This window comes from Panthera pardus, unplaced genomic scaffold, assembly GCF_024362965.1.
Source record: "Panthera pardus isolate Hobbes unplaced genomic scaffold, ASM2436296v1 HiC_scaffold_18, whole genome shotgun sequence".
In the NCBI taxonomy this organism is placed as follows: domain Eukaryota; kingdom Metazoa; phylum Chordata; class Mammalia; order Carnivora; family Felidae; genus Panthera; species Panthera pardus.
Genome location: NW_026526743.1, coordinates 2,719,342 through 2,738,302, shown reverse-complemented (window position 1 = coordinate 2,738,302; position 18,961 = coordinate 2,719,342). Strand labels below are relative to the sequence as shown.

At 48.2% G+C, this 18,961-nt stretch overlaps 1 protein-coding gene across 3 annotated transcripts in view; it reads left to right on the top strand.

The window, feature by feature from the left end:
* Positions 1 to 4,587: 4,587 nt before the first annotated feature.
* The window catches only part of ZNF541 (zinc finger protein 541), a 43,184-nt gene continuing 28,810 nt past the window's right edge, over positions 4,588 to 18,961 (top strand). For all 3 annotated transcript variants that reach the window (XM_019425854.2, XM_019425855.2, XM_019425853.2), the window contains exons 1-2: positions 4,588 to 5,748; positions 16,790 to 17,189. In XM_019425854.2, the coding sequence (XP_019281399.2) occupies positions 16,883 to 17,189 (307 nt within the window). In that variant the 5' untranslated portion in view covers positions 4,588 to 5,748; positions 16,790 to 16,882. The remainder of the gene's footprint in view (positions 5,749 to 16,789; positions 17,190 to 18,961) is intronic.

Below are 18,961 nucleotides of genomic sequence, written 5' to 3'. Positions count from 1 at the left end.
CCTCTTCTTCTTCTTCTCCTCCTTCTTCTGCTTCTTCTTCTCTTTCTTCTTCTTCTTCTTCTTCTTCTTCTTCTTCTTCTTCTTCTTCTTCTTCTTCTTCTTCTTCTTCTTCCTCTTCTTCCTCTTCTTCTTCTTCTCCTTCTTCTTCTTTCTTCTTCTTCTCCTTCTTCTCTTTCTTCTTCTTCTCCTTCTTTCTTCTTCTTCTGCTTCTTCTCCTTCTCTTTCTTCTTCTTCCTCCTCTTCTTCTTCTTCTTCTCCTTCTTCTCTTTCTTCTTCTTCTCCTTCTTCCTTCTTCTTCCTCTTCTTCTTCTTCTTTCTTCTTCTTCTTCTTCTTCTTCTTCTTCTTCTTCTTCTTCCTCTTCCTCTTCTTCTCCTTCTTCTTCTCCTTCTTCTCTTTCTTCTTCTTCTTTCTTCTTCTTCTTCTTCTCCTTCTAATCTTTCTTCTTCTTTTTCTCCTTCTTCTCTTTCTTCTCCTTCTTTTTCTTTCTTCTTCTTCTCCTTCTTCTTCTGTTTCTTCTTCTTCTTTCTTCTTCTGCTTCTTCTCTTTCTTCTCTTTTTCCTTCTTCTTTCTTCTTCTTCTTCTTTCTTCTTCTTCTTCTTTCTTCTTCTCCTTCTAATCTTTCTTCTTCTTCTCCTTCTTCTCTTTCTTCTTCTTCTCCTTCTTCCTTCTTCTTCCTCTTCTTCTTCTTCTCCTTCTTTCTTCTTCTTCTTCTTCTTCTTCTTCTTCTTCTTCTTCTTCTTCTCCTTCTTCTTCTCCTTCTTCTCTTTCTTCTTCTTCTTTCTTCTTCTTCTTCTTTCTTCTCCTTCTAATCTTTCTTTTTCTTTTTCTCCTTCTTCTCCTTCTTTTTCTTTCTTCTTCTTTCTTCTTCTTCTTCTCCTTCTTCTTCTGTTTCTTCTTCTTCTTCTTCTTCTTCTTTTCTTCTTCTTTCTTCTTCTGCTTCTTCTCTTTCTTCTCTTTTTCCTTCTTCTTTCTTCTTCTTCTTCTTCTTCTTCTTTCTTCTTTCTTCTTCTTCTTTCTTTTTTCTTCTTCTTCCTCCTCCCCCTCCCTCTTGTCCTTCTCCTCCTCCTCCTCTTCCTCCTCCTCCTTCTTCTTTTTTTGTATCTCCCTCAGAGAACAGCACTCAGAAGGCTTTCAAGGTTTGAGATGGGATGGAAGTACCTGAATTGTTTCAGAGTCCTATGGGCTTGCTTCTCCAATTATACTCTTATTTTTCTTAAAATTTTTGTTTTTAATATGGAGTAGATGCTTAAAAATCAAATACACACATTTATAACATATGTCTCTATAAACATATACAGGGGCGCCTGGGTGGCTCTGTCGGTTGAGCGTCCGACTTCGGCTCAGGTCATGATCTCACGGTTTGTGAGTTCGAGCCCTGCGCTGACAGCTCAGAGCCTGGGGCCTGCTTCAGATTCCATGTCTCCCCGTCTCTCAATAATAAATAAATGTTAAAAAAATTTTTTTTAAATATACATACATAGAATAGGAACAAAATGAGCAGCTGTGGTCCCACCACCCAACTTAAGAAAGAAAAAATTCCATTTCCTCTACGGTTTCCTTGTGGACCCTTCTCCTTCTCGTTCCCTCCCCTCCTACTTGGCTAAACTTTGTGTTTACCTTGCCCTCATTAAAAAAAAAATCTACAATATGTTTGTGTCCCCCAACTGTATATTGTTTTGTTCTGCCTGTTTTGAAGTAAATGAAAACACATCTGTACTATTGCAACTGAAATTGACTGATTTTTACAGCTGTAGAATATTCCACCGAGCAAATAGATCGTAATTTATCCAGTATCCTGTAGATAATGATCCTAGATTTACGGGAGAGTTGGAAGGATATACAACCTCCATATACCCCCCACCCAGTTTTCTCTGACGTCAGCATCTTACATCATCACAGCACCTTTGTCAAAACCGTGACATCAACATTGATACGCTACTACTAACTAAATCCCAGTCTTTGTTGGCATTTCCGTAGTTTTTCCACTGGCGTCCTTTTTCTCTTCTCGGATCATCTAATCCAGGCTTATGGAGGGCTGTGAAGGCATCGCTGCTCAGGACTATTCCCGTACACATCTTGTTGTGTAAACGAGTAAGTTTCTCTACGGTGAATCCTTGGCTTTGCCGGGACAGGGGATACGTTACATCTTCAATTGTATTCAAGAAGTCAAATGCGTTCTCCAATGTGAGTGCACCACTCACCGGGATTGTAGGGGTTCCCCTTGCTCCACCGGATAGAAAAATGAAAAAATTTGCCCTGCTGGGTGACATGACACGACATCTGTGGTTGTAATTTGCATTCCCTTGTTATTGTGGTTAGGCCTGTTTACATAGGTTTCCTCTGGGGTGAAGCGTCTCTTCATATCTTTTATTCATTTTTTGATCGGGCCGCTGCTTTAATTTGCAGTCCTTGAAAATAATTTGGGAATGCTAATTCTTTGTGTTATACGTTACAAGTCTCTTCTTTGTCCGTGAAGCGTTCGGTGTTTGTCAAAGGACGGGAAGATACCAACGTATTCTGGAGTTTAAATGCTGTTGTTTAAACTCTCACGCACCCTGTGGCCGGGGTTCTTATCTCCCCCATCAAGGGGAGAGATCACACTGCTGAAACTCAGTATTTTTTAATGTTTGCTAAATAGATGAAAAAAAAAATCTCTCCTAATTTGAAAGCAGGTGTTTAATTCCTGTCTTCGCATAACTTACACGGTTCTACATGATCTGGCCCTAGTTTACAGTTCCCTTTATTCGCCCAGATCCGTCCACACCAGTCTCTGCTTTTCTTCAAATGGATCTACATCCTTCCTGTCTCAGGGCCCTTGCACTTGGCTCTTCCCCCAGATATTCTTATAGATCCCTTCCTCATTTCCTTCTGGTCTTTGCTCAGGGTAAGTTCACCAGCGACACCTTCACCGGCCCGTATTGCCCAGTATCCTCTGACCCTTCCTATCCTCTTTCCTTAATTTTTTTCCTTCAAGTATAACCACGTCGCATTCTAAACGGATTTGCCTGTCCCCCACTGGAGGTATGCTGTTCAGTACCGGACCCCCTAGCTGCCTGTGGCTGCCCTTGAAACATGGCTGATGTGGATTGAGGGGTCCAGACTTCTTTCAAGAGTTCCCCCCCCCCTCCACCCCAAAAAAGTAACTTATCTCACCACTAAAATCTTTGTATTTTGGTATTCATTCCACGTTGAAACAACATTTGGGGCTAACTTGTTTTGTTAAAGTTCATTTCGCATTTTTGTATTCTGGGTCATTTGGACAGCGCTCCTGCAGGAGGTAAGTTACAGCGGGGATGTTTGACTCAGACACCGCGGTTATCTCAGAACACACCAGAGGCTCAATAAATACTGGCTGCGTGAAGGAATCCAGAAATAGAATGCCAGTCTTTTTCTCCTCCTCTCTGTTCTGTCTACCCCAGGGATCAATTTCTAAAATCAACAAAGCTTTACTGAGGTAATTTACACGGAAGTTACTCGCCGTAAGCGTTCAAGCCAAAGATTTTTAGTGAATTCGCCACCTTGCGCAACCATCGCTGTAACTCGACTTGCTGAATCTTTCCATCACCCCAATCACACCCCGCTCGTGCTCATGCACAGTCGTGCCCCCTCCCCACCCCCAGGCACCGCGCAGCTACTCTCTGTCTCCATAGACGTTCAGCGCTCACTTTCTAAGATAAGACCTCCCCGGCTCTGTCGTTCCGGGGTCCAAACGCCTTGAACAGTCAGCACCCTGGGCCACCGCTCTCCTCCCGTCTCCGTTCCTCCATCCACGCGGCTCGGCACGGAGCCAGACCCACAGACGGCTCGGCGCCAACACAACAAGGAAGGGCAGCCCCGCACCTTCCGAAGCCCCGGAGGGGCAGGTCCCCGTGGCTTCCGCGCGCGCCTCGGCGGCCTCGGGGACACGCGGGGCTGCCTCGCTGGGCCCCACGACCCTGCCAGGGCGGGCCCCGCTCTCGCAGCACCCATCGCGGGACACCGAAGCTCGGAGCGGCCCCAGGGAGCCGGGAGTCCCCCGCCGCCGCGTTCTAACGCCGCCCTCCGGGGACAATGGCCGGGGCCGCGGGGCTCTCGGCCTCTGTAAGCGGCTACTGGGGGGCCGGCCCCTCCCCCCGCGGCCCCTTCCCGGGCTCCGCCTTCACGCCCTCCCGCCCTCAACGGCCCGCCTCGCAAAATGGCGACCAACCGCCTCCTCTCCCGCCCGCCGCGGGTCCCTTGACCGCGCCAGGCCCCGCCCCCCCGTGCGTGGCCCCGCCCCTCAGCGGAGGCCGAATAGCCGCCGCGACTTCGCCGCCGGGCGGCACGCGCCGGGAGCCCGGGCGGCGCGAGGCGCGCGCGAGGCGGCCCTGGGCGTCGCGAAGCGACCCGCAGCCACGCCCGCGCGCCCCGCGCCCGCGGGTCAGCGGGCCGCACCGGGGGCGGTCCCGGCTGCGCGTGCGCGCCGGGCCGGCGGGCGGCGCGAGGGAGGCAGGGGGCCGCTGGGAGGCCCGCGAGGCGCGAGGCCGGCGCGCGAGCCCCCTGGGGGCGGGTAAAACCCGGTTGCTGCTGCCCCTGCCCCCTCCCTTTCCTCCCTACCCCCCCCCCTCCCTGCCCCTCCTCACTTTTCAACCCCTCCCCCCTTTTAAAATCTAATTTGTGTATATGTTTGTTTTTTAGGGGGCCCCTCTCCCTTTCGAGGGCCCGCAGCAGGCGCGGCGGGCGCCCCTCACCCCGCATCACGCACGCACCTTCTGCATCCCAACAGTTCCCGGCCCCGCTGCACCCCCGCCGCCGCTTCCCCCTTGGAGAATACTCTCCTCAGGGGCCCCCGGCCGGCTGCATCCCCTCGTTTTTTCCTCCCCCGCCCCCCAGGCCCCAACTGCCCCCTGGCAGCTCCCCAGCTCGTGCCTCGGGCCCTACCCGATCTCTCCGCGCTTTCTGCACCGCGTCCTTGCATTCGCCCTCGCTTCCAGGCCTCCTGCTAAAAATCCCTTGCCTCTGGAAGAGGGGACCCAGATTGGCGGTTTTTTTTTTTTTAGGATCTCCCAGCAAAACCCAAAAATCTTTCCTCTCTTCTTTGATTTATACCCCTCGCCGTCCTTTTAGGAACTTCCTCTAGCAAGAAAATCTCTCTCTATATATGTATTATAAAATACATGTATTGTATATTTTTCCCCCAGTTTTTCCTCCATCCAGGGTAACTTTCCAGCAAAAATTGTTTCTTCCCACCAAGAGCCCCCCCCCCCTTTTGTAGTATCTTTCCACTGATAACAAACCAACTCAGTTCTGCCAGTTTCTCTTTCACCTGATAATTTGTTTTTCCAACCCTCTTTCCCAACTCTCCGGCAAAAATCCCTTTTCATCCCCAGTTCTACCCCAGTTAGGCTTTTCCCAGCAAAACCCTCCAGGTCCCTTCCCGAGGACAGAAAATAAGGCAAGGAAGAAAAATTAACTTTCCCTTAAAACAAAAGCCCCTTTCCCATCTAGATCTCCCCGGTTTAGTATTGCTTTCTTCCTCCTTCCAAAAATTGCCCATCTTGCCCAACTTTACGCCTGTGTGCTTGCTTCTTTGGGGACCCAACATCTGAATGCCCCTTCCTTTCCACCCCCTGCTTCCAGGGCAAAAGAAGTTGGATGAGTGTCGTGAATTTACTACTCAGAGTTCCAGGAGGAAATATCCAGTGCTCTGACGGTCATCTGAATCCCCTCCCTGCGGGGCCTGGACCGGGCCTTCCTGTTCCCTGTAGAGTCACTCCTTTGCTCTTCTGGTGAGTCTTTTCCCTTTTGCCCTTGTTCCAAAGAGACCTACTTTGTCAGATGGATTCCCTTCTTTCTCAGAAGGGTTTCGAATTGATCCAAGAGTCTCTGCACCCACAGGGAAACCATTACAAGTTGCTGCTTTGGGAAGTCAGATGAGGAAAAGGTTACTTGTTGTGCCTGTTGACGTCTCTGGAGGAAGGCAGACATTTATTAGATTGATCTAGGTTTCATTGTTTATTGCAAAAATGCTTTTTCCCTCCTCCTGGTTCAGGGTAGCAACTCAGATACCTCCAGGGAACAGGCAGGTAAAGGCCTGCAGGTGAACCAAAGATCGTGGGCCCCCTCTGAGTGAGGGATCCCTGTCGGTGGAAATGACCAAGTGGAAGTTTGTTTGTTTGTTTGTTTGTTTGTTTTTTGAGATGAGACCAGAACACTGACCTGTGTGAAACTTTCTGATCTTTAAATGGCGACAGTGAATTTAATCGGTATTCAAAGACAGCATGGAGGGCTTCTAAAACATGGTGGCTGGCCACCAGTTTGGACTGTTTGATTCAGGGTTCCTTCCTGTGTTAGACACACACGCACAGATGCACACCCGCGTGGGTATGTGTGTACCTGCAAGACTTTTCTTCCTCCTGAGAGCCACAGTTCTCAGACTTTTTGATCTTGTAAAATCATTGAAGACTCAAGAGTTGGTGCACGTGAACTATATATGCTGACATTTTGCTGTATTGTAAGTCAAATAAGCCTCAGTGGCGCCTGGGTGGCTCGGTCGGTTAAGCGGCCGACTTCGGCTCAGGTCATGATCTCACGGTTTGTGAGTTCGAGCCCCGCGTCGGGCTCTGGGCTGACAGCTCAGAGCCTGGAGCCCGCTTCGGGTTCTGTGTCTCCCTCTCTCTCTGCCCTTCCCCCACTTGTGCTCTGTCTCTCTCTCTCCCCAAAGTAAATAAACATTAAAAAGTTAAAAAAAAGAAGTCAAACTTTAAAAATACTCGTTTAAAAGTAACAGTAGTAAACTCCTTACATATTAACAAAATTGACTTTTTAAAGACTGCATTTCAGAAAACAAGATTTAGTGAGGATAGTAGGCATTGTTTTACCTTTTTCGAGTCATCTGGAATCTCATGTATCTGCTTCTGCATTCAGCCTCTGCAAATATATCCTGTAGCCTCCAGAGGGTTTCACCGAGAATTAAAAAGGCAGATAATGTCTGAATATTATTATGAAGATAGTTTGGACCTCGAAGACTCCCTGAAAGATTCCTGAGGACCCCAGGGTTCCCCACCCCCATCCACCTCACTTTGAAAAAGGCTGTTGTAGATGTGGTTTTTTTACGTTTTTTTTTTTAATGTTTATTTTTGAGAGAGAGGGAGAGAGACAGAGGGTGCGTGGGGGAGGGGCAGAGAGAGAGAGAGAGAGAGAGAGAGAGAGAGACACAGAATCCGAAGCAGGTTCTAGGCTCTGACCTGTCAGCACAGAACCATGAACCCCGTGAGATCATGACCTGAACCAAAGTCAGACACTTAACCGACTGAGCCACCCAGGCGCCCCCGCTGTTGTAGATGTTAAGGCTTATTTGCATTTTACGCTGGGATCAGCTTTTGGAATGAGAAACTTTAATGTCTCTTTTCCTCCCTCAGTTAATTCTATGTAAGAAAATTTCCTGGAAAGCATAGTCCTAGCCGTCTTGATTCTTCCACGTTTCGTTCTCTTCCGTATCGTACGTAAGCTTTAAATCTACTCTTTTAATGAGCGAGAGACCAGGAATCCCGGTCTCAAGTGTGGTCGTAGGTGAGGGCTTTGAGGTCAGACTACCCCCAGGGTTGAATTCTAACCTTGATTTTGGGCAAGTTGCTGTTGTGGGAATTGTATGATCCATAAGTGATTTCAGTTGTGCCTGGCATATGCTAGAGCCTCCATAAGTGTTTGCTGCTGTTGTTACTATAATGATAATTATTACAGGGGTGAGGCAGGAAGAAAGTGAGGCCGAGGAGCTGGAGGGCCATGGCTCTCTCCAGAGACGGCAGTCGTCCCTCACCTCTCTCTTTTGATAGCCATCAGGAAATGCAAAATCTTAATAATTTTCAAGAGAAGCCAGAAATTAATATACTTGGTTGAAATCTCCCCATTAAGAAAAATGTTTGGTGACCCAATTTTTTTTAAATGTTTATTTATTTATTTTTGAGAGAGAGACAGAGAGCAGGAGCCAGGGAGGGACAGAGAGAGACACAGAATCCGAAGCAGGCTCCAGGCTCTGAGCTGTCAGCACAGAGCTAAACGCGGGACTTGAACCCAAAAACTGCGAGATCGTGACCTGAGCTGAGGTCGGTCGTTCAACCGACTGAGCCACCCAGGCGCCCCGGTGACTGACCCAATTTTGAACAACACCGTGCAGGCCAAACAGAACAGGCCTACAGTTCAGGTAATGTCTGGAGTGGGAAAAGGAGGAAAGAATTTGCATAGCTGGGTCTCAGTCTCTCTTATTTCCCGGCTTCCAACGGTCTGATCTTAACTCAGACGTGATCCCTCTCTCCCCGCTAACATTCATGCAGAGAGGGAAAGGAGAACGTGGTGCTTGGGGCGGGGGGGGGGGGGGGGGGGGGGGGGAAGAAAAGAAAAAAAGGCCCACAGTGGAATCTTGTCACTCACCAGTGAAAGGGATGCTGAGAGCTTTCTTTGATCAGAGTTAGTTCTGTGCCAGGCAAGATGCTGTGAGAAGTGTTCACACAGAAGGCAGAGGCACAGCCATCCCAGAGCTTGCAGTCTGGGGAAAATAGAAGAACTTGAAAGATAATTAAATTCCGGGGCCATCTGGGGTAAGTATTAAGTGGAATGCCAGACAAGCGCTCATGGAGTTCGGAAGGAGGGAGAAATCATCTCACACTCGTCATGCTGGGAGGAGCCGTTTAGGCTTTTGAACGGTTTCATTTGGTAAAGCGGAGCAAAGAGAAGTTGCATAAATCAGGGTCATAAAGAAAGAGGTCTCCAGGGCATATAGACCAGGGGATGTAAATGAGTGAGGTGGGAGGATGTGAGCGATTTTGTTTCTTGAGAGAGAGACAAAGAGAGTGCGAGCAGGGGAGGGGCAGAGAGAGAGGGAGCATCTCAAGCAGGCTGTGCCATCAGAGCAGAGCCCGACCCAGGGCTTGAACGCACAAACCGTGACATCGTGACCTGAGCCGATGTCGGCGCTTAACCTGCTGAGCCACCCAGGCGCCCCTTGAGATTTTTCAATAGAAGTTGAAAGAAAGCCTTACTTCAATGAGAAACCTCGAGATCTGCAGCGAGTTCCAGTGGGGTTGGTAGCTGCTAGGCACTTGTAACTATGCTCATTTCAATTTAACGAAATGGAAGCAAAATAAATAATTTCGTGCCTCAGTTGCTCATCCTGCATTCTCTAGGCGCTCATTAGCCGCTTCGTGGCTAGGGGCTGTCGTTGGACAGTGCAGACTTAGAACATTTCCCTCAGCACAGAAAATTCTTTTGGACAGCGACGCCCTATCCAAAAGAAGTCGGACAGATTTTTCGACTTGATAACCAGTAGAAAATACTCAGATTAACTACCGGCTAAATAAACCTTTCGGGGAACCAATAAGTGTTTAGATTGTTCCCTCCTTGCCATGCAAACAGTGCCGCAGTAGATGTCATTTACCCGATGGTGTCCGTGTTGCTGCAGGCGAGAACCTGTGGCAGATTAATTTCCCGAGAGGCTGTAGCATTTCACAGGAGACTCCCTGTCTCCTCCTGCTCCTACCCGTCATGGAATGACACGCCTTTTTAGGAAAAGAAAAACATGAAAATTGCTTTGGATCCCTGCTGCTGGCTTAAATTGTTTTTCAAACCATTGAACAAGGCACCGATGACGATCAAATAAGCAAGGCGTATATTTCTCAAGCTTACGGTTTTTGTGCCGCCGCCGTAAAGCCAAAATCAATTTGCAAATTAAATGTAAACAAATGCAACCAAACCGATGTGATTCCAATTACAAATGTTAGTTTAATGGGAGAGGTGCCATTTTGCTGAAACCTAATAGCTTCCTTGAAACCAACGGTTGCCCTGGGCCCCTGTGGGTTTAGCAGACCCTGAGACGGCTCAGCTCTCCCGTCCCTTTTCCTCGGTTTGAACTGCAGCAAGGCCTCCGTCTGTACCACGATGTCTGTTGGCTTTGAGGTGACCCCGAAGGCATAAATACGAGCGGAATCCACGTCTATCCTCTTCTCGTTAGCCCGTGGCAATTAAAATCGTCCTTTTTGGCGTTAGTGCAATTATAATCATACCCCGGGCATTGAAACCAAACGCTAGTACTGTATTATAAGGTAGTAAACCAGTAATCCGCGTAGACTGGTTTTCTTCTTTTGGGTCATTCCCCAAATGAAAACACAAAATTATAAAATTCTTGGAAAGAATGGGGAATGTCTGCAAGGTTCCAGGGGACCACAAGCCCTCCCCACGGGGATTAGCAGGCAGCTCTGTACATAGAAGGTGCTAAAACTTGTCGAATCAAATTTATCTGTTGGCAGAACAAGAACAAGTTCAATATTGGCTGAGGGGAGGGGGGTTTGCTTTACTGACTGGAAAAGGATGTACACGTGAAAACGTGGCTTTTGGACTCAGGGCTTGCCTGGCCGAAGTGGTAGTGAGACCAATTTTTTCTGTGGACCACGGGCGTGTGTTGGAAAGCAGGTGATTTGGCATGTGGGGAATTCTGCCCCCATCCAGCACCTTCTGTGCTTTCTAGATTGATTGGTTCAGCGCAGTCTACGGTTTCATTGATGGCAAGTTAGTATTGTGTACCGGGTAAAAACACGAGCTCTAAAGTCCGAATACCTGGGCTTAAAGTCCGGCCCAACTCCTTGTTAGGCATGTGACTTGTGACAAATCACTTAGTATCTCAGAGTCCATTTCCTTCTTCGTAAAATGGAAATGATAGAGCACCAACCCCTGGATTGTAGAGAGAAGTGAGCGAATGGACGCACAGGAAGCTCTCGGTGTGATACGTGAGAAGGAGAAAGGGCTTAATATCTTATTTCATTAAATATTGTTTCATATTCCATGGGGCGCCTGGGTGGCTCAGTCGGTTGAGCGTCCGACTTCGGCTCAGGTCACGATCTCGCGGTCCGTGAGTTCGAGCCCCGCGTCGGGCTCTGGGCTGATGGCTCAGAGCCTGGAGCCTGCTTCCGATTCTGTGTCTCCCTCTCTCTCTGTCCCCCCCCCCCCCCCCCCGTTCATGCTCTGTCTCACTCTGTCTCAAAAATAAATAAACATTAAAAAAATTAAAAAAAAATACTGTTTCGTATTCCTTTCAAACAACGCTTTCTATTGAATTAGCTGGTTTTTATTATCAGAGTATGAAAAAAAAGCGACGGCTTCTTTCCCCCTTGGAGTACCACAGACAGTTTATCGCAGCACCATACGAGAAACTTTAGAACTGGCAGAGAAATTCATTGTGCCTCAGAACATAAGTCTCTGTGGTCCACACTGCCTGCTTTGTGGTTTAGAAACCCAGAAAGCTCTAACGGTGCCACGGTGTCGCAGACCTCACTTAATGGGCGAGCCTGAACTCACGGTATTTATTCCGTTTACTCTGAATAGTCAGAGGTGTCAGTGCAGAAACAATGATTTTTTTTACCAGCTGCTGCCCCAGACCCACTGAAGGTTACTTAAAATACGGCATTTGCGTTGATTCACCCCGAATTCTGAACCCTAGGACTCACTTGGGTCTCAGAGTTGTAGTACAGGATTGTGGGCCTGTGTTCGACGTCTGAGTCCCCCCCCAGTAGGCTGGCTACAGACACACAGACACACAGGTAGATGCGTAATGGGAAATGCAGATGTTGTGGGCACAGCTGGTCTGTTCCCTTTCAACGTGGAAAGGTTAAAAACCGTAGCAACCAGTAGCCTAGGAATCTAGGCCCAAACTCCGGTTACTCTAGGATCTAGGTACATTATTAGTGAGTCATCAAGCGTTTATTAAATGTCTAGGTGAGGGCAGAATTACTCATAATAGCCCAAACCGGACACAAGCCAAATGCGCATCACCAACAGATGAATGGATGACGAAGACGTGCGATATGCAGACGGCGACATGTTATTTGTCCATAAAAAGTAATGAAGTAATGGTGGGTGCTGCAGCGTGGATTAACCTTGAAAACACGGTTCTTAGTGAAAGCAGCGGCCACAAAAGGCCTCATGTGGTTTGATTCCATCGTTTGTACGAAACGGTCGGCCCTCTGGTTGAGCCGTACTTTGTTTGCCTGCCTTGTCATTTTTCGTTGAGAAAATGGACATTTTTGCGTATTATAATGCAGTGACTCTCGGAATCCGGTTCTCCTTCCCCTTCCCCAGAGTTTGTGGTTTCTGCTTGTGGGTTGTCATGTTTGGATAGTGACTTTTGCAGACTCTGTTTGTAGACTGTATTCTTTGTCGTGTGCGGTCAGGGGAAATCTCTGTTCTGTTAAGTTTGCGGTCAGCTAGTGATTCGGCAGGGAGTTCCTTAAATGCCTGGAACCCAAACATATCTCCTCGTCTTGGCAGTTGGGGTCTGGGTGGGTGTTGGGACACCCTGTTGGTTCTCAGCACGAGTTTACACCTCTGCCTTCCCCTTCTTCCTGCTTTCACAGACCGAAGGTCAGCCAGAGGTGAGAGCTTAGAGCCTTCACGAGTGTTTTCTGAGCAGGTGCCTGCCCTGGGCACGTGGTCTTCTAGATCCCTTCAAATATGTGGAAGGTTTTCATTTTTAAAATCTTATTTTAGTGTTGGTTTCCTAGAGTCCACAGTTTACGTTAGGATTCATTCTTTGTGCTGTGTAGTTTCGTGGGTTTTGGCTAATGCAAAATGTCACGTGCCTACCATGACAGCATCATGCAGAATAGTTTCAGTCCCCTCCAAGTCCCTCCTGTGCGTTACCTATTCATCCCTCCTCCCTCCCCTGGAGCCCTGGCAGCCTCCAACCTTTTAGCGTCTCTATAGTTTTTCCTTTTCCAGAATGACGTAGGGTTGGATCAAAATCTGTAGTGTTTTCAGGCCAACTTTTTTCACTTAGCGACACACATGTAAGTTTCCTCCACGTCCTCTTGGGGCTTGATAGCTCCTCGCTTTTTATCGCCGATAACCTTCCATTGTACGCAGGAACCATAGTTGGGTTATCCATTCTCCCATTGAGGGACGTTGTGGTTGCTTCCAGTTGTTGGCAGTTATGAATAAAGCTGCTATAAACATTTGTGTGGACATAAATTTCCAGCTCACTGGGGATAGATACCAAGGAGCATGATGGCCGGATTGGATGGTGAGATGATGTGTAGCTTTGTAAGGAACTGCCAGCATGGAAGCTTGTCAAAGGCCTTACTCTCTCCAAAGCCTCTCGCTCTCACTGTCCAGCTCTTCCTCCCCGGCTTTCAGTGACATGTCTGTTGGCCCCAATTAATATCCTTTGCTCTGGGGTTGTAGCACCTGGTTCATTGCCTTTGTTTTCTATTTCTATTTTTATTTTTTTAAGGTTTAGTTTTTTTTGAGAGAGAGAGTGTGTGGGCACGAGCGGGGGAGGGGCAGAGAGAGCGAGAGGCAGACAGAGACTCCGAAGCAGGCTCCAGGCTCCAGGCTCCAGGCTCCGAGCTGTCAGCACAGAGCCCGACGTGGGCTTCAACCCACGACCCGTGACATCATGACCGGAGCTGAGATTAGACGCTTAACTGACTGAGCCACCCAGGCGCCCCTAATTTTTCTATTGTTGGGTATCTTTTTATTGAAGTATAATTAACACACACTGTTATATCAGTTTCCATACCATATTGCCTTTGATGTTTTTAACAAATGCCATCCCCGTGGCTGTTCTCTGCTCTCAGAAAGTTCCAAGTTAGGCAAAATCAAGGCAAGACCTTTGTGTTAGCCCTTCAGGAGCCATCCGACAGGTCAAGACAGACAACCTCAGCTGTTTGACAACAACGTCATCTCTGCCCCCTTCTGCACCAGGAGCCCACACCAGAACGTGCCTTCAAAATCACTGCTGAGCCGGGGAATGGGGGATAGGACAGGAGTCGGTTCAAATGCCACAGGGCCCTCCTACCAGGTTTCATTCACCTTTGACTTGCTAAGGGTTCCTTTGGTTGCTGTAAACTTTTGACTACTTTCCAGTGTTCCAGTAAAGTTGACTTTTTCATTGTTTCTGTGGTAGTATGGGTGGGAAGTTATTAAATGACTAACTCAATCTTTTTATTTGTCATAGGGCTATGCAGATAGTCTGTTTCCTCTTGACTCAGTTTGGTAATTTGTGTCTTTCTAGGAATTTGTCCATTTTTCTCTAACTTACCTAATTTGTTGACATAGTAATCTTTTATAATCCTTTCTATTTTTGTTCTGAATTCTATTTTAGTAACTTGAGTCTTTTTTATTTTTTTGTCTCTTTTTGAGTGGGGTAAATTCCAGTTGTTGAGATGTTATATAGTTTATTCTTTTTCTTTTGGTAGTTATGCTTAGATTTTTTTTTCTTAGTGTACATACTTTTTTTTTTTTAATTTTTTTTTAGTGTTTATTTATTTTTGAGACAGAGAGAGACAGAGCATGAATGGGGAAGGGTCAGAGAGAGAGCGAGACACAGAATCCGAAGCAGGCTCCAGGCTCTGAGCTGTCAGCACAGAGCCCGACGCGGGGCTCGAACTCACGGACCGTGAGATCATGACCTGAGCCGAAGTCGGCCGCTTTACCGACTGAGCCACCCAGGCGCCCCTCTTAGTGTACATACTTAAAGTACAAAGTAAATCGTTGTCTTTTGCAAACATTTCAAAGCCTGTATTCGTCGTTGAGCCAAGGTCTATGAGCAGTGCCTTGCCGGGAAAAGTCTGTGTTGCTCCTGCTCGAAAACGAGTTTTCCTGGGTGTTGAGTTCTGTGCCGGCTCTCACCCTTCCTTCATCTGCTGGCGGTGTCATTCCTTGTCTCCTAGCCTCCTCTGAGAAGTCTTCCATCAGGCTAGTCATCATCCCCCTTTGTAGACTGTCTGCCTCTTCCTTCTGGTAGTTTTTAGCATTTTCTCTCTGTCTTCAGTGGTCTGCGGTTCGGCTGCTGTGTGTTGGGGAGTAAATTCATTTTTACTCTCCCTGCTCCGCCTGGCAGTGCTTGGTCATTAACCACGTATCTTCAAGAACTGTGATCTTTAGGGGTGCCTGGGTGGCTCGGTCGGTTGAGTGTCCACCTTCGGCTCAGGTCATGATCTCGCGGTCCGTGAGTTCAAGCCCCGCGTCGGGCTCTGTGCTGACAGCTCAGAGGCTGGAGCCTGCTTCGGATTCTGTGTCTCCCTCTCTCTTTCTGCCTCTCCGCCGCTCAAGCTCTGTCTCTCAAAAATAAATAAAACATTAAAAAATTAAAAAAAAAAAAGAATTAGGATCTTGAAGTCTGGGATCCTGTGTCCCTGTGATTCTGGAAGCTCCTCTACCATTATCTCTTCAAGATGCCGTGTCTCGCAGGGAGCCTGGCTGGCTGGCTCAGTTGGAAGAATGTGGGACTCTTGATCTTGGGGTTATGAGTTCGAGTCCCCCATTGGGTGTAGAGATTATTTAAAAGTAAAATCCTTAAAAAAAAAAAAAAAAAAAGATACTCGTTTCCCGTATTCTCTCCTCTTCCCTTTTGGGATTCCTATTGGACATCGCTAGGTTTTTGCATTTGCTTCTCCATCTGTGCTCTGTCAGTTCCCTGTTCATAGCTTCCATTTCTGTATCTCTCTGTGCTGAATCCTGGGGGGATTTCCCCAGATTGCTCTCTGTAGCCTTTCCAGTGCGCTTTTTTTTTTTTTTTTCCAATGTTTTTTATTTATTTTTGGGACAGAGAGAGACAGAGCATGAACGGGGGAGGGGCAGAGAGAGAGGGAGACACAGAATCAGAAACAGGCTCCAGGCTCCGAGCCATCAGCCCAGAGCCCGACGCGGGGGCTCGAACTCACAGACCGCGAGATCGTGACCTGGCTGAAGTCGGATGCTTAACCGGCTGCGCCACCCAGGCGCCCCTCCAGTGCGCTTTTAACTTCAATGTCTTTCATGGACGTTTCATTTGTTTCTTTTTAAAACTGGTTGTTCTGTCCCGCGCTGACTTATCCTTTTCTCAGGCTGGGTTCTGTTGTCTCTCACGGCTCCGTTTTCTTCCCAATTCTTGGGGTTCATCTCTAAGGCTTGGGGGCAAGAGTTTTTTCTTTTTCTTTGTTTAGTTTTCCTGTGGATGGCCTGGCTCTTCCAGGGGCCCAGGTCTCCACTGCCCGTAAGCTCAGGGCCCTGTTTTCTCTTCTCATGTGTCTGTTACGACCCCAGGTCCCAGCCTCCAGGGTAATGCACTTTAATAGGAATATAAATATGAGCCATATATAGAATTTCAAGTTTTCTGGTAGCCACACTGAGGAACTAAGAAGACGAAGGTGACAGTAATTTTAATAACATGCTTGACCCACTGTATCCAAAATATTATCATTTCAACGTGTAGTAATTTAGAAACATATTAAACTTACATTTTTTTTTTTTTTTTGTACCAAGTCATCCAAATCCAGTGTGGGTGTGAGACTCACAGCGTGTCTTAGTCTGGGCCAGTCGCATTTCAAGTCTTCGCAGCCATGTGTGACTAGTTGCCCCCACGCTGGACAACCGATTCGGTACCTGAGTCTGCTTTTCCCCTCAGGCCAACCTGAACTTACGCGAGTTTTCTTTGCGTTTTCTCATTGTTGCTGGCACATGGCGTTTTACCTGTCTCTTGCGCCTGGCTGTGTATTAAAAATGATCTTTTGTCATATGTCTCATGCTTATGGCTGGAGAAAGAGGTCAGTTCAGTCCACCATGTTGCCGGACATCCCTTCGTTTATTCCTTACGACAACCTTAGGACGGAGGTACTCTTACGCCCAGTTTACAGATGAGGGAACTGGGGCTCGTGGAGCTTAAATGACTCGCCCAAGTTCACATGGCTGTTAAGTGGCAGAGAACAGACCCAAAGGCAGGTCTGTTTGAATTCCGGGTCATTGCTCTATCTGCCATGCTGTATTGCCACCTCATAATTTTGATTCCTCCTCGTTCGTTTTCAGGAATTAGACATCACCAAGAGCTCTCCGTGACTCCTTACGCGGCCTTGCTTGTCTGGAGAGTAGCTCCTGGCCAAGACCTGGCAGTCACGAGCCATGGACCGGTATAGCCTTGGGGACGAGGACGCCCTTCCTCCGGAGGTGCACCTCCCTTCGTTTTCCGAGAGCCAGGGACTCAACTGCAGTGACACCCTCGACCGGGATCTGGGTCCCAGTGCACGAGACCTGCTCTATGCCGGCCTGAGTGGTTTGGACCTGGACCCCAGCCTCCCAGCCCCTGACATGCCCAGCGAGGCACTGGAGGACAACTTAGACACCCTGTCCCTGTACTCGGGGAAGGACAGTGACTCTGTGAAGCTGCTGGAAGAGTATGCAGACCCGGAATCTCAGGCGTCCCTACAAGGTAAGGCTGTCCCTCTGGGCCCGAGGGCCTAGAAGACTGTTGGAACGTTCCTGTGGCCAGCTAAGGGTTGATTCTGCACGGATTGGATAAGAAAACTTTTATCTTCCACGGGTGAATAGTGAACAGGGGACAATCACTTTTTTTTTTTTTTTTTAACTTGGGAATTGTTCCCAACTTCCTAGTCAAGGAAACCGAACGCTGATCCTGAGGAATAATGTCGAGAAACTTGGCTGTTCGTGGATGTCCTAATCTTGTGTGTGGTGTGGGCAGACATCTGAGTTTACGGGACACTTTCCCACCCATTACATCCCCGGGGGCGCTTTTCACGTTCCCAGGATGACCTGGGATCCTGTCCGTCCACCACTTGGTTGTCTAACCTTCCCCAGCCTCAGTGTCTTCATCCGTGAAGCGGGAGGGCATCGGAAGGCCTGCTCTGCTCCCCCCCCCCGCCCCCCGCCAGACTAACAGCACTAAGACGCAAGGGAGGAAATGAATGCAAAAGCATCGCATAGGCTGCAGAGCGTGGGACAGATCGTTGTTATTTTTATCAATATCGGTAGAATTCATCTCAGGCAGCCCATTGATGCGGGTTCCAAGTCTCTCTCTTCTGCGGGGGGCGGGGAGGGGGAGCGAAAGGGTAACTGATGGAACACTTAGAAGCTTTGGTGCAATTTTCTTTTGGCTTTTTGACTTGCCTTGAGGCTTCCACTACAAGATAAATTTGGTGTTTGTTAATTCTTTTCAAGGGTTCTTGGGTAACTCGCTTAGATGAGCTAGCTGTCTGAGCTAGCAGTCTTTGATATTTAGAAAAAAAAAATGTTTTAATGTTTATTTATTTTTGACGGGGGGGGGGGGAGGGGCAGAGAGAGAGAGGGAGACACAGAATCGGAAGCAGGCTCCAGGCTCGGAGCTGTCAGCACAGAGCCCGACGCGGGGCTCGAACCCATGGACCGGGAGATCATGACCTGAGCGGAAGTCGGACGCTCGACCGACTGAGGCATCCAGGCGCCCCGGCGGCCTTTGATATTTATCATCACACCTCATGCATAGAAGGCCCCTCTGAGATGGCCCTGCAGAACAGGGGTTCATGTCAGTCGGGATAAGCATTGCAAGAAATATCCCGAAGACTTGGTAAAATGAAAAACTTGTGAAGCCCCCCCCCCCTCCTCTCCGCACAGGATGCAGCAGACAAGGGGCCCGCCTCGTCACCACGTTGGAAGGCTAGAGGGCAAATCCCAGAATCCTGAGACGTGTACCTCGTTGCGGGCATTGGGCCACGCCTGGGGTGGGGGTGGGGGCCCGGTAATGAGGGTTCTCAACCCGGCCACAGAAACTACCAGAACAACGCTGGTAGCACGAATATGTGTGCATTTCACTGGGCAGAGGAGCTGGAGCTGTCACCAGATTTTCACGGGGGGAGCAGGAGGGGGGCTGTGTCCCTCTCTGCAAAATACGTCACAAGTCATTACTCCAGTTCAACTCTTCCTAATTTTCCTTAAGCTTGAGTTTTTTCTTTTTACTTGTGAAAAAAAGGAGTCCCCTGAGCATTAAATTCTAACTCCTTATGCTTCTGTGACTGAAATTCAGGCCGCTCTAAACACATACGCTGGTGTTTGTCTTCTCAGCTAGAAAAATAGTACACGGTTCTTCAACGGGAAATAGAGAAAATTGACAGCAGGAAGAATCCCCAGCCTGGCTCTCACACGTCGGGTTTTAAAAACCCGAGTGAAGTCATTCAGAAAAACATGGTTTGGCGCAGGTGTGTGAAGTGT